The 13,172-nt window shown below is 39.1% G+C and overlaps 1 protein-coding gene across 1 annotated transcript in view; it reads left to right on the top strand.

Annotated features, from left to right (window-relative positions):
- The window catches only part of DNAH11 (dynein axonemal heavy chain 11), a 355,283-nt gene that overhangs the window by 237,467 nt on the left and 104,644 nt on the right, over nucleotides 1–13,172 (top strand). The window contains exons 58-61 of the mRNA XM_063667481.1: nucleotides 108–221; nucleotides 2,294–2,437; nucleotides 3,071–3,253; nucleotides 4,909–5,010. Of these exons, the coding sequence (XP_063523551.1) occupies nucleotides 108–221; nucleotides 2,294–2,437; nucleotides 3,071–3,253; nucleotides 4,909–5,010 (543 nt within the window). The remainder of the gene's footprint in view (nucleotides 1–107; nucleotides 222–2,293; nucleotides 2,438–3,070; nucleotides 3,254–4,908; nucleotides 5,011–13,172) is intronic.

The following is a 13,172-nucleotide window of genomic DNA, read 5'->3' as shown; positions in this document are numbered from 1 at the left end:
AGAGAAATGAATTATTTAACAGTGCATCTGAGTCAACCTCCATTTTTCTTTAGAGATATCTGTGATAATAATTTATACGGGTTTGTTTGCTTTTCCTCTCTAATTAGGTGACAGCCATTCAGACTGAAGTGTTCCAGAAACAGAGAGAATGTGAAGCTGACTTACTCAAGGCTGAGCCTGCGCTGGTGGCTGCTACAGCTGCACTCAATACACTCAACAGGGTAAAGATGATTTATTGGTCCCTGAGTTTCCTCAAAGTAATATTTAAAGGTTATTAGAGTTTGAATAACTGAGCCGAGAGAGTAGCCCATACAGCCAAAAAGTATTTTAAAAGAAACACCCATGAAATATTAAAGTTGAAACAAACCTTTGAGTTCGTCATTATAGTTCAACTTCTTTTCCCCATCCAGGACGCTGTTCTATGGCACCCCAATAAGCAGTCTCCTTTTGAATATTTCCAACAGTATGGGATTTATACTCTTAGGAAAGGCAACTGGATTGTTGGTAACTGGATTTGACCCAAATCCAATTTTTCATATCATGTGTTGCTTTAAGAACTAGGCGAAGGATTCTTTATTTCCCCTGGAATATAAAGAGTAGCATTGAGGAGAGACCCTCATGGAAAGAACAATGGGAGCAAAGATACCTAGGTTTGGTCCCCACCATTTCTTCGAGCTTCATGTTGTTGGTGAATCCTCCCTAAGCATTCAGATTCTTAGAAGAGAAAGTAAGCTGTGTTCATCACAAGCATATTGTTAGGGAAAGTGAAATGGGGGGCAATGTTCTTTTAAGAGCCTGCAGCTAATCTCATCCTGGGGTCTTCTCCCAGACCTCTGGGGAGAGCTCAGGAAATCACTGGGCCTGAGATTCTTAAGATTCTCTTTCAAAAAGGAAAGAATCGAGATTTTCACTGTTCTTCATAGAAATGCTGAATTCGTTTTCTAAGTATTTTTTGAAGAAAATAATTTTGACTGTGACTAAAGAGATACTTACGTGGGTATTTCTTAGAGTATTTCCATAAAACTGAAAAATTTTAAATGGAAACGTACCGTGATAGAACTCTGATTATTACGCAGTCAAATACCCTGCTGCCGTTAAAATAATATTGTTAAATGCTAATTAGCAATGTGACACATTAACCATGATATATTAAGTGAATAAAGCAGATTATAAAATAGTGTATTTTATATGACTAATTCTTTTGGTAAGAATATGTGCACAGAAAAAGATTGGCAAAAAGTAAGAGTAATTGGTTGTCTCTGAATAATGGAATATTTATTTTCTTTATTGTGTTTCTCTAAATTTGCGAATTTTTCTCTCAATAATTACTCTTTACTCAGGAAAAATAGCTCCACTTAAAATACAAAGCTGTGTATATGTATAAAGTATAAAAGAATCTTGGTTAGCCAGCTCTAAATTCTTATTAGCATATTTTAAGACTTGGTTTTTGTTCTTGCTTTCACTCTCTTTCCATTCTCTGTAATCATATACCAAATAAATAGACAGCTTCTGATAAGGGAGCAGAATCAGGTTCAACATTTGATAAGGTTTTATAAACAAGAGTGTATTATGTAGCACATAAAGTATCACAGGAAATACCTGGTTGGTTGTTTTTGTTTTTCAAATCATGTATTAAATATCATAAGCCTACATGAGCTTCTTATATGTGCTATTACCTGCCTCAAAGTATTTGCCCTGATACATATAATTGATACTATTAATATCATCTTTTGGATTAATCAATGGTATGACCTGAGGAGATAAAGGAGTAGAGAAGAAAGTTCAGCCTATCTTGGCCCTCTCCTAGTTGAGAGTTACTGTAGTGTAATGGAAGGTATTTCTTTCTTGTACATGTAAGACAGAAAAACAAACCTAAGAGACACTGAATTAAGGAATTATGTGTCTGGGAGGGGCTTGGTTAAGATGCAAATCTATTACATAGTGAGATAGAACCTATAAATATCTTACAACATATACACACACGTGTGTGTGTGTGTGTGTGTGTGTATCCTGGCCTCAGTAAGCAGGGCTCTGCAGGACTGATATATAGATATATAGATCATTTTTCTTGGAGGCAAGAAAGGGCAGTGATGTCTCCAGAGAAGTACCCAGGAAGAATTGAACCTCCTGGAGTTCCAAGGTAGAGTCCCCAGGTGGCAAAGAATTGCCAAATTGACACTGGTTTGATAAGGAGAAGTGGGCGGCCACTAAAGACTAGCTTGGCAACTTACAGAGCTTCTCCAAACTTCCCCTAATCCTGTCTGTGTACGTGTTTCTGTGTGCTTTTCTTCAGGTCAACCTCAGTGAGCTGAAAGCCTTTCCCAACCCCCCCATCGCAGTTACCAATGTTACTGCAGCCGTGATGGTCCTTCTGGCTCCTCGGGGAAGAGTGCCCAAAGACCGAAGTTGGAAAGCAGCTAAAGTCTTCATGGGAAAGGTATCAGCCCAGCCTGGCAAGATGAAAATCCTGATAATTTCCATACTGTTTTCAGTACTGTGGTTATGCTTAATAGCAAAAGATGTTTAAGTCAGAAGAAATCATCTTCATAGTTGCTGAATGTAATCTACTGTATATGTTCTCTAGACTTACAGTTTTTGTTTGCCAAGTTGGAAGTTAGCTTGGGGTTATGGCATACCTAAGTCAATGCCAGCAGCAGGTGGAAGGTTGCTAATTATTTGCAAAATTATGAAAGCAGTTAAGTGTAGGAGGGAGAAAATTACATGGATTTCTTAGGTTGGAAAAATGTTACTAATATATAGGAAGGTGAAGCACAAGGGCTTTTTGGTGTGTTTTTTGCTTTTCATTTTCTGCCTTTCTTTTCTTCAAAATGTGAATACCTCCTGTGCTGGGACTGAATATTTTACCCTGGGATAGAAGAGGTTTTAAAAGTGTCCATTGCTAATTCTAACTTCATACTATAAAGACTGAAAAAGTCAAACAGTAGGATAAATGCAGCTTGCCAATTTTGCTTTTGTAATGTGAGTCCTAAAAGCTGATTTTAACTTTTGACCTTGGAATTTTCTCTGCAGCCAAAATGGGTTCATTGCAATAAATCTTTTTGCTTTGCAGGTTGATGATTTTTTGCAAGCATTGATTAACTATGACAAAGAGCACATTCCAGAGAACTGTCTAAAAGTGGTGAATGAACAGTATTTGAAAGACCCCGAGTTTAATCCAAACCTGATTCGAACCAAATCTTTTGCAGCAGCTGGCCTCTGTGCCTGGGTCATCAACATCATTAAATTCTATGAGGTATCAATCCTAAATTGATTGCTTACAGATGTTCTCCACAAAGGGCTGCAAACATATTAATTTCTAGGTCAGCAAGAAGAGTAAAATTTGTTATTTCATTTTCTGAATAAGGATATGTAGTTCTAAGAATAAGACATGAGCATGTTAGAGTAAACAATTCTCTACGGGAGAATATTTGAAATGTTAGAAGCTATCTTTTTTTGGGAAGAGTGATTGGCTACTTTAGATTAAAGAGCAGTAAGTAATTAGATGAAAACTTATATATGAATTTTACTTATTTACATTCAAATATTTAATTCATGTTGACTTGAAACAACTGCAAATCTGAATTCACATCAAATTAAATGTAGCACCTGCTCTCAAAGCAAATATTCACACCATCTGTATTGTTGACATAGTGAGATGAGGAAATAACCATTTCTTTACTTTAGTATTTTAATGACAGGTAACTTGTGCCTATATGTGATCTAATCTAAAATTTGTACTTTTTGGCAGTATAGAGATAGATTATAATTTCATGTAGTCATTTATTTATCAAATATTTATCACCGACCAACTGTATCCCAAGCACTTTGCTGAGTACTTGATCTAATAAGGGAACAGTGCATGGCCCACAACTCTGAAGAACTCTCATTTTTGTCTTAGAGGGTTGTATGTTATATTCAAATATGGAATTACTGAGAAAAAGTCAATGTAGTCAATTCAATTCCCAAAGTAATTTTCATAAAGCCAGGTTATTTCCTTTATACTGTAGGGCCCACAGGGATAGGACTTTCTTGATCTCTCTCTCTTTAGTGGCAATCTTCATAAAGCAAGAGTTTAGACAGGTTGTGGTTGATGTATGACCTCTCTCCATAATAAAATGTCTCAGCCCCATCTTCTACTTGTACAGTAGGTGAAAAGACAAGCATAGAGCTTGACTGTGGCTGCATTGTGTGTTATTTTGCTATAAAACAGGAAAGAAAATTTAATTTCCTTCCTCTCTCCCCACCAGCAGAAAAAAAAATTGATCCACCTAAATTCTCAGATGGTCCATTCAAACAACATATGCTTAAGGTGGTTGGGAACTTAGAAAAGAAAGTGACAATGTGGTTGATGTTGTGTGGATATCTCCCACCCTCCTTTCTGTGTTGAGAATTTTTCCACACTTATTTTCTGCCTTAAAGGCTAGACATGATCTCAACGTTGGCTATAGTTCCTGCACAATGCAATTTCTAGTAATATGAGGAGTATCTTCACATTTTATGACAAACTGATTTGAGTATCTTAATGGTGTTTGACTTATATCGCATTTTATGCAAGTACTTGTAACTCTAAGGTCCAGATTAAATAAGTAAAATAATGGTGGACCGGAGAGAATGTGGAAGGCTATGTGGATTGTGCTGTGCCTTTAGGTGTTACCACGCCTGAAAAATAACAGGCCAGGTGTGGTGGCATACACCTATAATCTCAGCACTTTGGGAGGCTGAGATGGGAGGATCGATCCCTTGAGCCCCAGAGTTTAAGACCAGTTTGAGCAACATGAGAAGATCCCATCTCAATAAAAAAAGAGAAATTGCTAGATGAAAGAGATTTTAATCGTAAAGCATCCATCCTATCTAGGATTGAATGATTACTTATCCTCTTTGTATCCGTATTAATTCATGAATTTTCAGGTCTACTGTGATGTGGAGCCAAAACGCCAAGCATTAGCCCAAGCAAACTTAGAACTGGCTGCAGCTACTGAAAAGCTAGAGGCTATCAGGAAAAAGCTTGTGGTGAGTGCAAACTATGACATTGAAAAGGTTCCCAAGAGGTGGTCGCTGCCTCCACCTTAGGATTCCACCCTCAGACAGCACCATATCTGAGCCCTATCAAGCAGAAAGGAATTCGATCTTCCATGAGTGTATTTCCTTATATACCATTCAGTAGGTATTTCTTATCTGCTCTATGCTAGACGCTAAACTGGGAAAGTGCAAATGTTCATGATTTCTACAGCTGAGAAACATTTGCAGTCTGATAGTGGAAAGGGGAGGGCAGCACATAGTGGTTCCAGGTTAGGCTTCTGGAGTCAGACTATCTGGCTTATATCTTGGCTCCACTGTTTACTGTTGCATCCTGTACAAGGTAGTTAACCTCTATGAGCCTCTGTTTTCTCATCTGTGAAATAAGTATTATAATAATAGGCATTTCTTTCTTTCTATCTTTCTCTCTCTCCTTCCTTCCTTCCTTTTTTTTCTTTCTTTCTTTCCTTTCCCCTCCCTCCCTCCCTTCCTTCCTTCCTTCTTTTTAGTTTAAGTTCCAGGGTGGATGTGCAGGCTTGTTACACAGGTAAATATGTGCCATGGTGGTTTGCTGCTCCTATCAACCAATCACCTAGGTATTAAGCCTATCATGCATTAGCTATTTTTCCTGAATAGCGTCCATTTCTTAGGTAGAACTGTGGGGATTAAATAAGAGTAATTCATATTGGTACTTGTCACATAGTAAGTGCTTAGAAAATATTTTCGGCTGGGCGCAGTGACTCACACCTGTAATCCCAGCACTTCGGGAGGCTGAGTCGGGCAGATCATGACGTCAGGAGATTGAGACCATCCTGACTAAGACGGTGAAACCCTGTCTCTACTAAAAATACAAAAAAAAATTTAGCCGGGCATCGTGGCAGGCGCCTGTAGTCCCAGCTACTCAGGAGGCTGAGGCAGGAGAATGGCGTGAACCCAGGAAGTGGAGCTTGCAGTGAGCCGAGATCGCACCACTGCACTCCAGCCTGGGCGACAGAGCGAGACTCCGTCTCAAACAACAAAAAGAAAGGAAAATATTTTCAATGAATATTATATGTACTACTAAATACCACTACTGTTTTTACAAATATGTAAACCACTCATCCTAGTCCAGCATTATCAATATACATGTGGCTATATACAGAAAACACCAAAAAGTACTGAGCCGGAAGAAATTAGAGGAAGTTCCTTAGCGAAGGTGGATTGACACGGGCTTTAGGTGTTGCTTAGGAACCACTAGGATAACTAGGATGGGAAAGGTATTCCTGACAGAAAGCAAGGAAAAGAGGGAAGGAGCAGTTGGGACACTTGAAGAGTTCAGCAGGCCAGAGCCCTGCAATGAATGTTTTGGAGAGTATCAGGGAATCATGAAAGATGAACTTGCGAAGGTGAGCATAGGCTTTCTTTGCCTTTCATGCTATAGAATTTAAATTTTATCTGATTGGTGACATTAAGCCTTTGAAAGATTTTAACAAGTTAATGATACAACCAAAGTGAATGGATGCTGGAAGAAGAAAAGAACCTAGAGGCAGGCAGACAAGTTAGAAAGCCACTGTCGTGGATCCTATTAGGGCCTCAGCTCAGGCAGGAGCAGTCATGATGGAGGGATGGAGATACGTTCAAGGCTGGCTGATGGGATACAGAGAGAAGGGAGGAATACAGGAGCAGGATGAGGAACGTGAGGTGCCTGGCAGGGCAGCATGGAGGACAGCCAGCAGAGTGATGAGGCGGCACAACCCTGACAGCTTACAGAAACCCCTGGAGCTTCAGTTTCTCATCTGTCAAGTAGTGGTAACAGCAACTCTGAAGGTGGCCATGTGTGATTTGGGGCTACCCAGCTTCCAGTCTGCCACCTTTGAGTGAAAACAGCTTGATTTTCTTTAGGGAAGAATCTCTCCACATTGGATGCACTCAGGTGAGGTTTTTAGCAGGAGTGACCTTGCCTTTTCAAGGACTAGATATATGATCCAACCTTTCCCAACTTGATCCCCCATCTCTAGAGTTTGAGTCATGAGCAAAAGGAATAAAAGACTGAAAACAGAGTGCATACATTGCAAAGACAGTGTCCTGATGACACTTGTAAACAGCTCCTGCTCCCAAGACCCTTTGGAGCATCTCAGTGCCTCTATGTGGTTCTCAGCCTTTCTTTCCCTCCTAAGAGCTCCCCCATCTACTTCGGGCAAGCTCCTTCAGCTTACATTAGCTAGAAGGGAGTAGGTATTTCTTTCCATCATTCCCACCTGTGATTCCTGATGCATTAAGATACTATTTAGTGTGCAGCACACAGTAGACATTTCATAAATCTTAGTTCCCACCCTCTTCCTATAGAAAAATCCATATGTAAGTGTGCAGCAGTCATGACTGGAGTTTGAGAGAAAAGCCTGGGTCAGGAATATATATTTGGGAATGGTTGGTGTGTTAGTCTGTTCTCACATTGCTATAAAGAAATACATGATACTGGGTAACCTACAAAGAAAGGGGTTTAATTGGCCCATGATTCTGCAGGCTGTACAGGAAGCATAGCAGTTCCTGCTTTGGGCGGGGCCTCAGGAAACTTTCAACCATGGCAGAAAGCGAAGGGGGATCAGGCATCTCACATGGCAGAAGCAGGAGCGAGAGATGGGCCTTTTTTGTGTTGAGGTATGTGCCTTCCATACCCAGTTTGCTGAGCATTTTTATCATAAAGGGATATTGAATTTTGTTGAGTGCTTTTTTAGCATCTATTAAAATGATCATACAGTTTTTGTTCTTTATTCTCTTAATGAGATGTATCACATTTACTCATTTGCATATGAACTGTTCTTGTATCCCTGGGTTGAATCCCACGTGATCATGCTGAATAATCTTTTCATTGTGTGTTGTATTCAGTTTGCTAGTATTTTGTTGAGATTTTTTGCATCTGTCTTCATCTGAGATACTGACTGTAGTTTTCTGTTGTGTTCTTGTCTAGTTTTGGTGTCAGGTAATGCTGGTCTCATCAAATGAGTGTGGAAGTATTCCCTCTTCAATTTTTTGAAAAAGTTTGAGTAGAATTGGTATTATTCAATTGTTTGGTAGAATTCAACAGTAAAGCCATTAGGTCCTAGGGTTTTCTTTGATAGAGACTTTTTATTATTGCTTCAATCTCATTACTCATTACTGGTTTGTTCAGATTTTCTATTTCTTCACGGTTCAATCTTGGTAGATTGTATATGTGCAGGAATTTTTTCATTTCTTATAGGTTTTCCAATATGTTGGCATATACGTGTCCATAGTAGTTTCTAATGATCCTTCGTATTTCTGTGGTATCCATTGTTATATATCCATTTTCATTTATTATTTTATTTGGGTCTTCTCTCCTTTTTTTTCTTTATAGGTTAGTTGATTTTGTTTATCTTTTCAAAGAATGAACTTTTCATTTCATTGATATTTTGTATTTTTTAGTCTCAGTCTTTTTTTATGCTCTGATTTTTCTTATTTCTTTCCTTCTAAAAGTTTTGGGTTTGATTTGTTCTTGTTATTTTAGTTCCTTGAGGTGTATCATTAGGTTTGTTATTTGAATGTTTTGTATTTTTCTTTGTAGGCATTTGATGTATTGCTGTAAGCTTCTCTCATAGTATTGCTTTTGCTGTATTCCATAGACTGAATATATTAGGTTTCCATTTTAATTTGTTTCAAAAAATTTTTAAATTTACTTCTTAATGTCATTGACCCACTGATTAGGAACATGTTTAATTTTCCTGTGTTCGTATGGTTGCCAATGTTCCTCGTGTTTTTGATTTCTAGTTTTATTCCATTGTGATCAGAAAAGGTACTTGATATGATTTTTACTTTTTTGAATTTGTAGAGACTTGTTTTGTGGCCTAATATGTGGTCAGTTCTGGAGAATGTTCCGTGTGCTGATGAAAAGAATTTGTCAGGTTGGGCGCGGTGGCTCACGCCTATAATCTTAGCACTTTGGGAGGCTGAGGTGGGCAGATCACAAGGTCAGGAGATCGAGACCATTCTGGCCAACATGGTGAAACCCCGTCTCTACTAAAATTACAAAAATTAGCCAGGTGTGGTGGCACGTGCTTGTAGTCCCAGCTACTCAGAAGGCTGAGGCAGGGGAATCACTTGAAGCTGGGAGGTGAAGGCTGCAGGGAGCCGAGATCATGCCATTGCACTCCAGCCTGGATGACAGAGTGAGACTCTGTCTCAAAAAAAAAAAAAAAAAAAGGAATTTGTATTCTGCAGCTGTTAGATGAAATGTTCTATAAATGTCACTTAGACCTATGTGGTCTAGTGTTTAATTTATCATTGATGTTTCTTTGTTGATTTCATGTCTGGATGATCTGTCTATTAGTGAGGGTAGGGTGTTGAAGTCCCCTGCTATTACTGTATTTCAGTCTGTCCACTTAGATCTATTCATGTTTACTATATATACTTTTTTCTTTGAGCAAGCTTTCTACATCTTGCTCTTTTTAAACTCCCTCTTGAACTCCAGTGACTGTTAGATGTGCTCTTTTGAGGTCATTCTCTGTAGACATTTGTTCGTTTCATCATTTTTCCTTTTTTCACCTCTGTGTATTTTCAAATAGCCTGTCTTCGGAATTAATTACTGATTCTTCTGCTGTACTCATTCTGCTCTTTAAAGCCTCAAATTCATTTTTTACTTCAGCAAATGTATTTCTCAGTTCCAGGATTTTTAAAAAATTATTTCAATCTCTTAAATTTCGGATAAATTTCTGAATTGCTTTTCTGTATTATCTTGGAGTTGGCTGAGTTTTCTTAAACTACTATTTTGAATTATTGATCTGAGAGCTCCCACATCATCATCTCATTAGAGTTGGTCATTCGCTCCTTGCTTTGTTTATTTGGAAAGGTCATGGCTCCCTGTTTGCTGCTGTCTCTTGTGGATATACATCTATGGCTTTACATTGAAGGATTAGTTATTTATGCTAGTCTTTGCTGACTGGATTGTTTTGGTCTTTCTGGAGTATGTTTGCTTAGAGGTTATTTGTAGTCACCTGTTGAGTTTGTTAATTCTAGATCTCTGCTTCCTTTTCAGCACTGTATGGAACATTAAGCTCAGGTTTGCCTTGACTCTTAGAAATGCTTGAAGTACTGACCATCCTGAATTGAGGGTAAGGGGCCCCAAGAAGATACTCTGGCTTTGTGGGAAAGCTAGCTGGGGGTTTGTGCCCAGAAGACCCATGGAGTGTGCCTCGTACAATGTGGTGCTGTTGAACAGCCACTCTGATTTGGCATCTCCTTTGACTGAGATAAAGAGCAGAATTTCATGGGCTGGAGTTGCTAGTCTGACCTTCCCTCTTTATCACTAGATGCTTTCAGGGATTTTTGTCTCTGTAGGCACTTGGGATACTTCCTATGGGTTACGGTAAAAAGCAGTTTTCTTGCAAGGGAATGTAAGATGGCTGAGTGGGGAAAATGGCTGTCCACCTCAGTCTCACTTTCTCCAGTGTAGGAACCATGAGTCTGGGGGGCATTTTCTACATGCAGTGCCTGATTAGATTTGGGTAGGGGCATTGCAAATAGAGACGTTCTTTCTTCTGCTGCTCAGAGTTTTTTACTTCTCTGTGGCTCTAGGTAGTGTCTCTGAGTTCCAGGATGTTGCTGGTGATAGTCTTAGCACTGGATATTTGTTTTGGGTTTTCTGTAGGGGAGAGTGAAGCCAGATTACTTCCACTCTGCCATTTTGGTGACATCCCTTTGTGTTCTCAAACCTTTGCACAACTATTCTCAGGTAAAGATTAATTTTTTTTACATTTAACATTTAAAAATGCAAAATCCATTCTTTACTCATAGGCCACACAAAACCAGATGGCTGCTAGATTTGGTATGTGGATCCTAGTACCTAGTACCTAGTGAGTACTGACCTTTGCTGTGTACAAATACTGAAAGCTATTTGGGATCTGGTACTTTATCATCTGCTAAATCTCCCTGTTCTCCTAGATCAAGCTTGGGCTTTAGGGGAACTCCTTGGAGAAAATACTTGATCAGTTTCCCTATTATTCCACACACCCTACACATCAGTGTACACCTCATCCTAACATGTGAACTTTCATTTCCTTTCTGTCTTCCACACTATGAGCTCCTTAAAGTCTTTTAACTTTTTATGCCTAGCACCTGACACATGAGAGGAACTCAAAAACTATTAGTTAAATTAACAAACAGAACTATATTTTATATTTTAATTAAAAGGTTTATTTGTTGTAGTTGAAGGACTCACTTTCCTTTTAGCAATCAACAAACATTTTGTAACACTGGACTAGGCACTGGAGTCAGAGGGATACAGAAGGCTCAGTCCCTGCTCTGAAAAATCTTACAGATTTACTAAATGCTGTTTAATTTGCTAAGTGCTGCCAAGGGAGGTTGCATTGGCTACCACTGGAGCACAAAGAATGGAGTTGGTCAGTTCTGCACGTGAGGATGGGGTTGGGTGCTCAGGAAAGGTTTGGAGGAGCAGTTTCCTCTTGAATCCAGTCTTAAAAGATGAATAGGTTTTCACCCAGAAGATAGGGAAAGGGCATTTCAAGAAAGAGGGTCATGTGTCCTGTGGACAATGAGTACCTCAACATGACTGAAGAGTAGAGTATAAATGTCAGTGTGTGGGGTCACTTGTGGTGAAAAGTGAGGCAGGGACATGATCACACAGGAAATTTCAAGGGGTTGGTTAAGAGGTAAGTGTTTGTCCTATAGGCCAGAATATACTCAGCTCCCTAATATTGAAGACTCTTCTTAATGCCAAAAAAAGTCCCCAACAGTCATGAATAGTAGTTGTATTTTCTTTTAACAGTGTTATAGACAATGATTAAGGCAAACGTAGATTCAGTGGGCCCTAGCAGAATAAACTAGCCCCAGTAGGGATCTGTGAGCCATATATGAGAACTGCCACTGTCAGACAGAGAGAGCAATTGAAGAACTGCAGTTGGGCACAGGAGGGATAAATTGATTGATCACATTTACCTTTTGGAAAGATATCTCTGGGCCAATGAACAAAGGGGAAGAGGCTGGAAGCAGAATGAACATGGATGAGGGAAGCAGAATGAAAACAAAAGAAAGTCAAGGAGAGAAACTTGGGTTATAAACAGTTTATAAACTGGGTACAGAATGATGATATCTGAAAGAGCAAGAAAAAGAGATGGTTAGGAAGGTGAATGAGGAGCCAGGAGAGATTGTTGTCATGGCAGCCAAGGGAGGAAAGGGAACCATCACTTGGAACAAATAGTAAAGAGGCCAGATACCACAGTGCATCTGAGCATAGGCTGTCGGGCCAAACATCACGTGTTACATCTTAGCCCAGTACTTTCCATCTTTGTGAGCTTGAGTAACTGTTTTGCCTCATTGACTCTCTAATTTCCTCACCTATAAAATGAAAAAATCTCTCTGAGACTTACCGAACTGATCAAATGCATTAACACATGTAAAATACTTAGAATAGTGCTGGGTGCTTGCTAGAGGATCAATAACTGTTAGTTGTTATTGGTTTTTTTTGTTTGTTTGTTTGTTTTACAAACAATGATTAGTAACTTGAGAGAATAAAGTTTGTTTATCAGATCACATGTTTCAGTAAAATGGTAGAGAAGAACAAAGAAAAAAGTGATAGGAATGAAAGTCAGATTAAAATAGATGAAGGAGAGAATGGGTGGTGAGAAAAGAAAAACAGCAAGAATAGAGTTTTCTATAGAGAAAATTGTTTTGAAAACAAGGAGAAAGGTACAAGCAATATTAAGACTCCCTCAGAAAATATTTTGGAAACCTAATCTTATTTATTTTAGAGTAAAATCATCTTGATGATTATATATTTGCTTTGAACTTTTGTTTTTTCCTTTTGAGACGGAGTTTTGTTCTTGTTGCCTAGGCTGGAGTGCAGTGGCACCTTCTCAGCTCATTACAACCTCCACCTCCCAGGTTCAAGCAATTCTCCAGCCTCAGCCTCCCGAGTAGCTGGCATTATAGGCCTGCGCCACCATGCCCGGCTAATTTTGTATTTTTAGTAGAGACGGGGTTTCTCCATGTTGGTCAGGCTGGTCTCAAACTCCCGACCTCAGGTGATCCGCTCGCCTCAGCCTCCCAAAATGCTGGGATTACAGGCTTGAGCCACCACGCCCAGCCCTTGAACTATTTTTTCTAGTACATGTACAGTTTACACATTTAGGTTTATATTAACTGTATTC

This window comes from Pongo pygmaeus, chromosome 6, assembly GCF_028885625.2.
Source record: "Pongo pygmaeus isolate AG05252 chromosome 6, NHGRI_mPonPyg2-v2.0_pri, whole genome shotgun sequence".
NCBI classification, from domain to species: Eukaryota; Metazoa; Chordata; class Mammalia; order Primates; family Hominidae; genus Pongo; species Pongo pygmaeus.
This window is presented reverse-complemented; position numbering and strand designations above follow the sequence as displayed.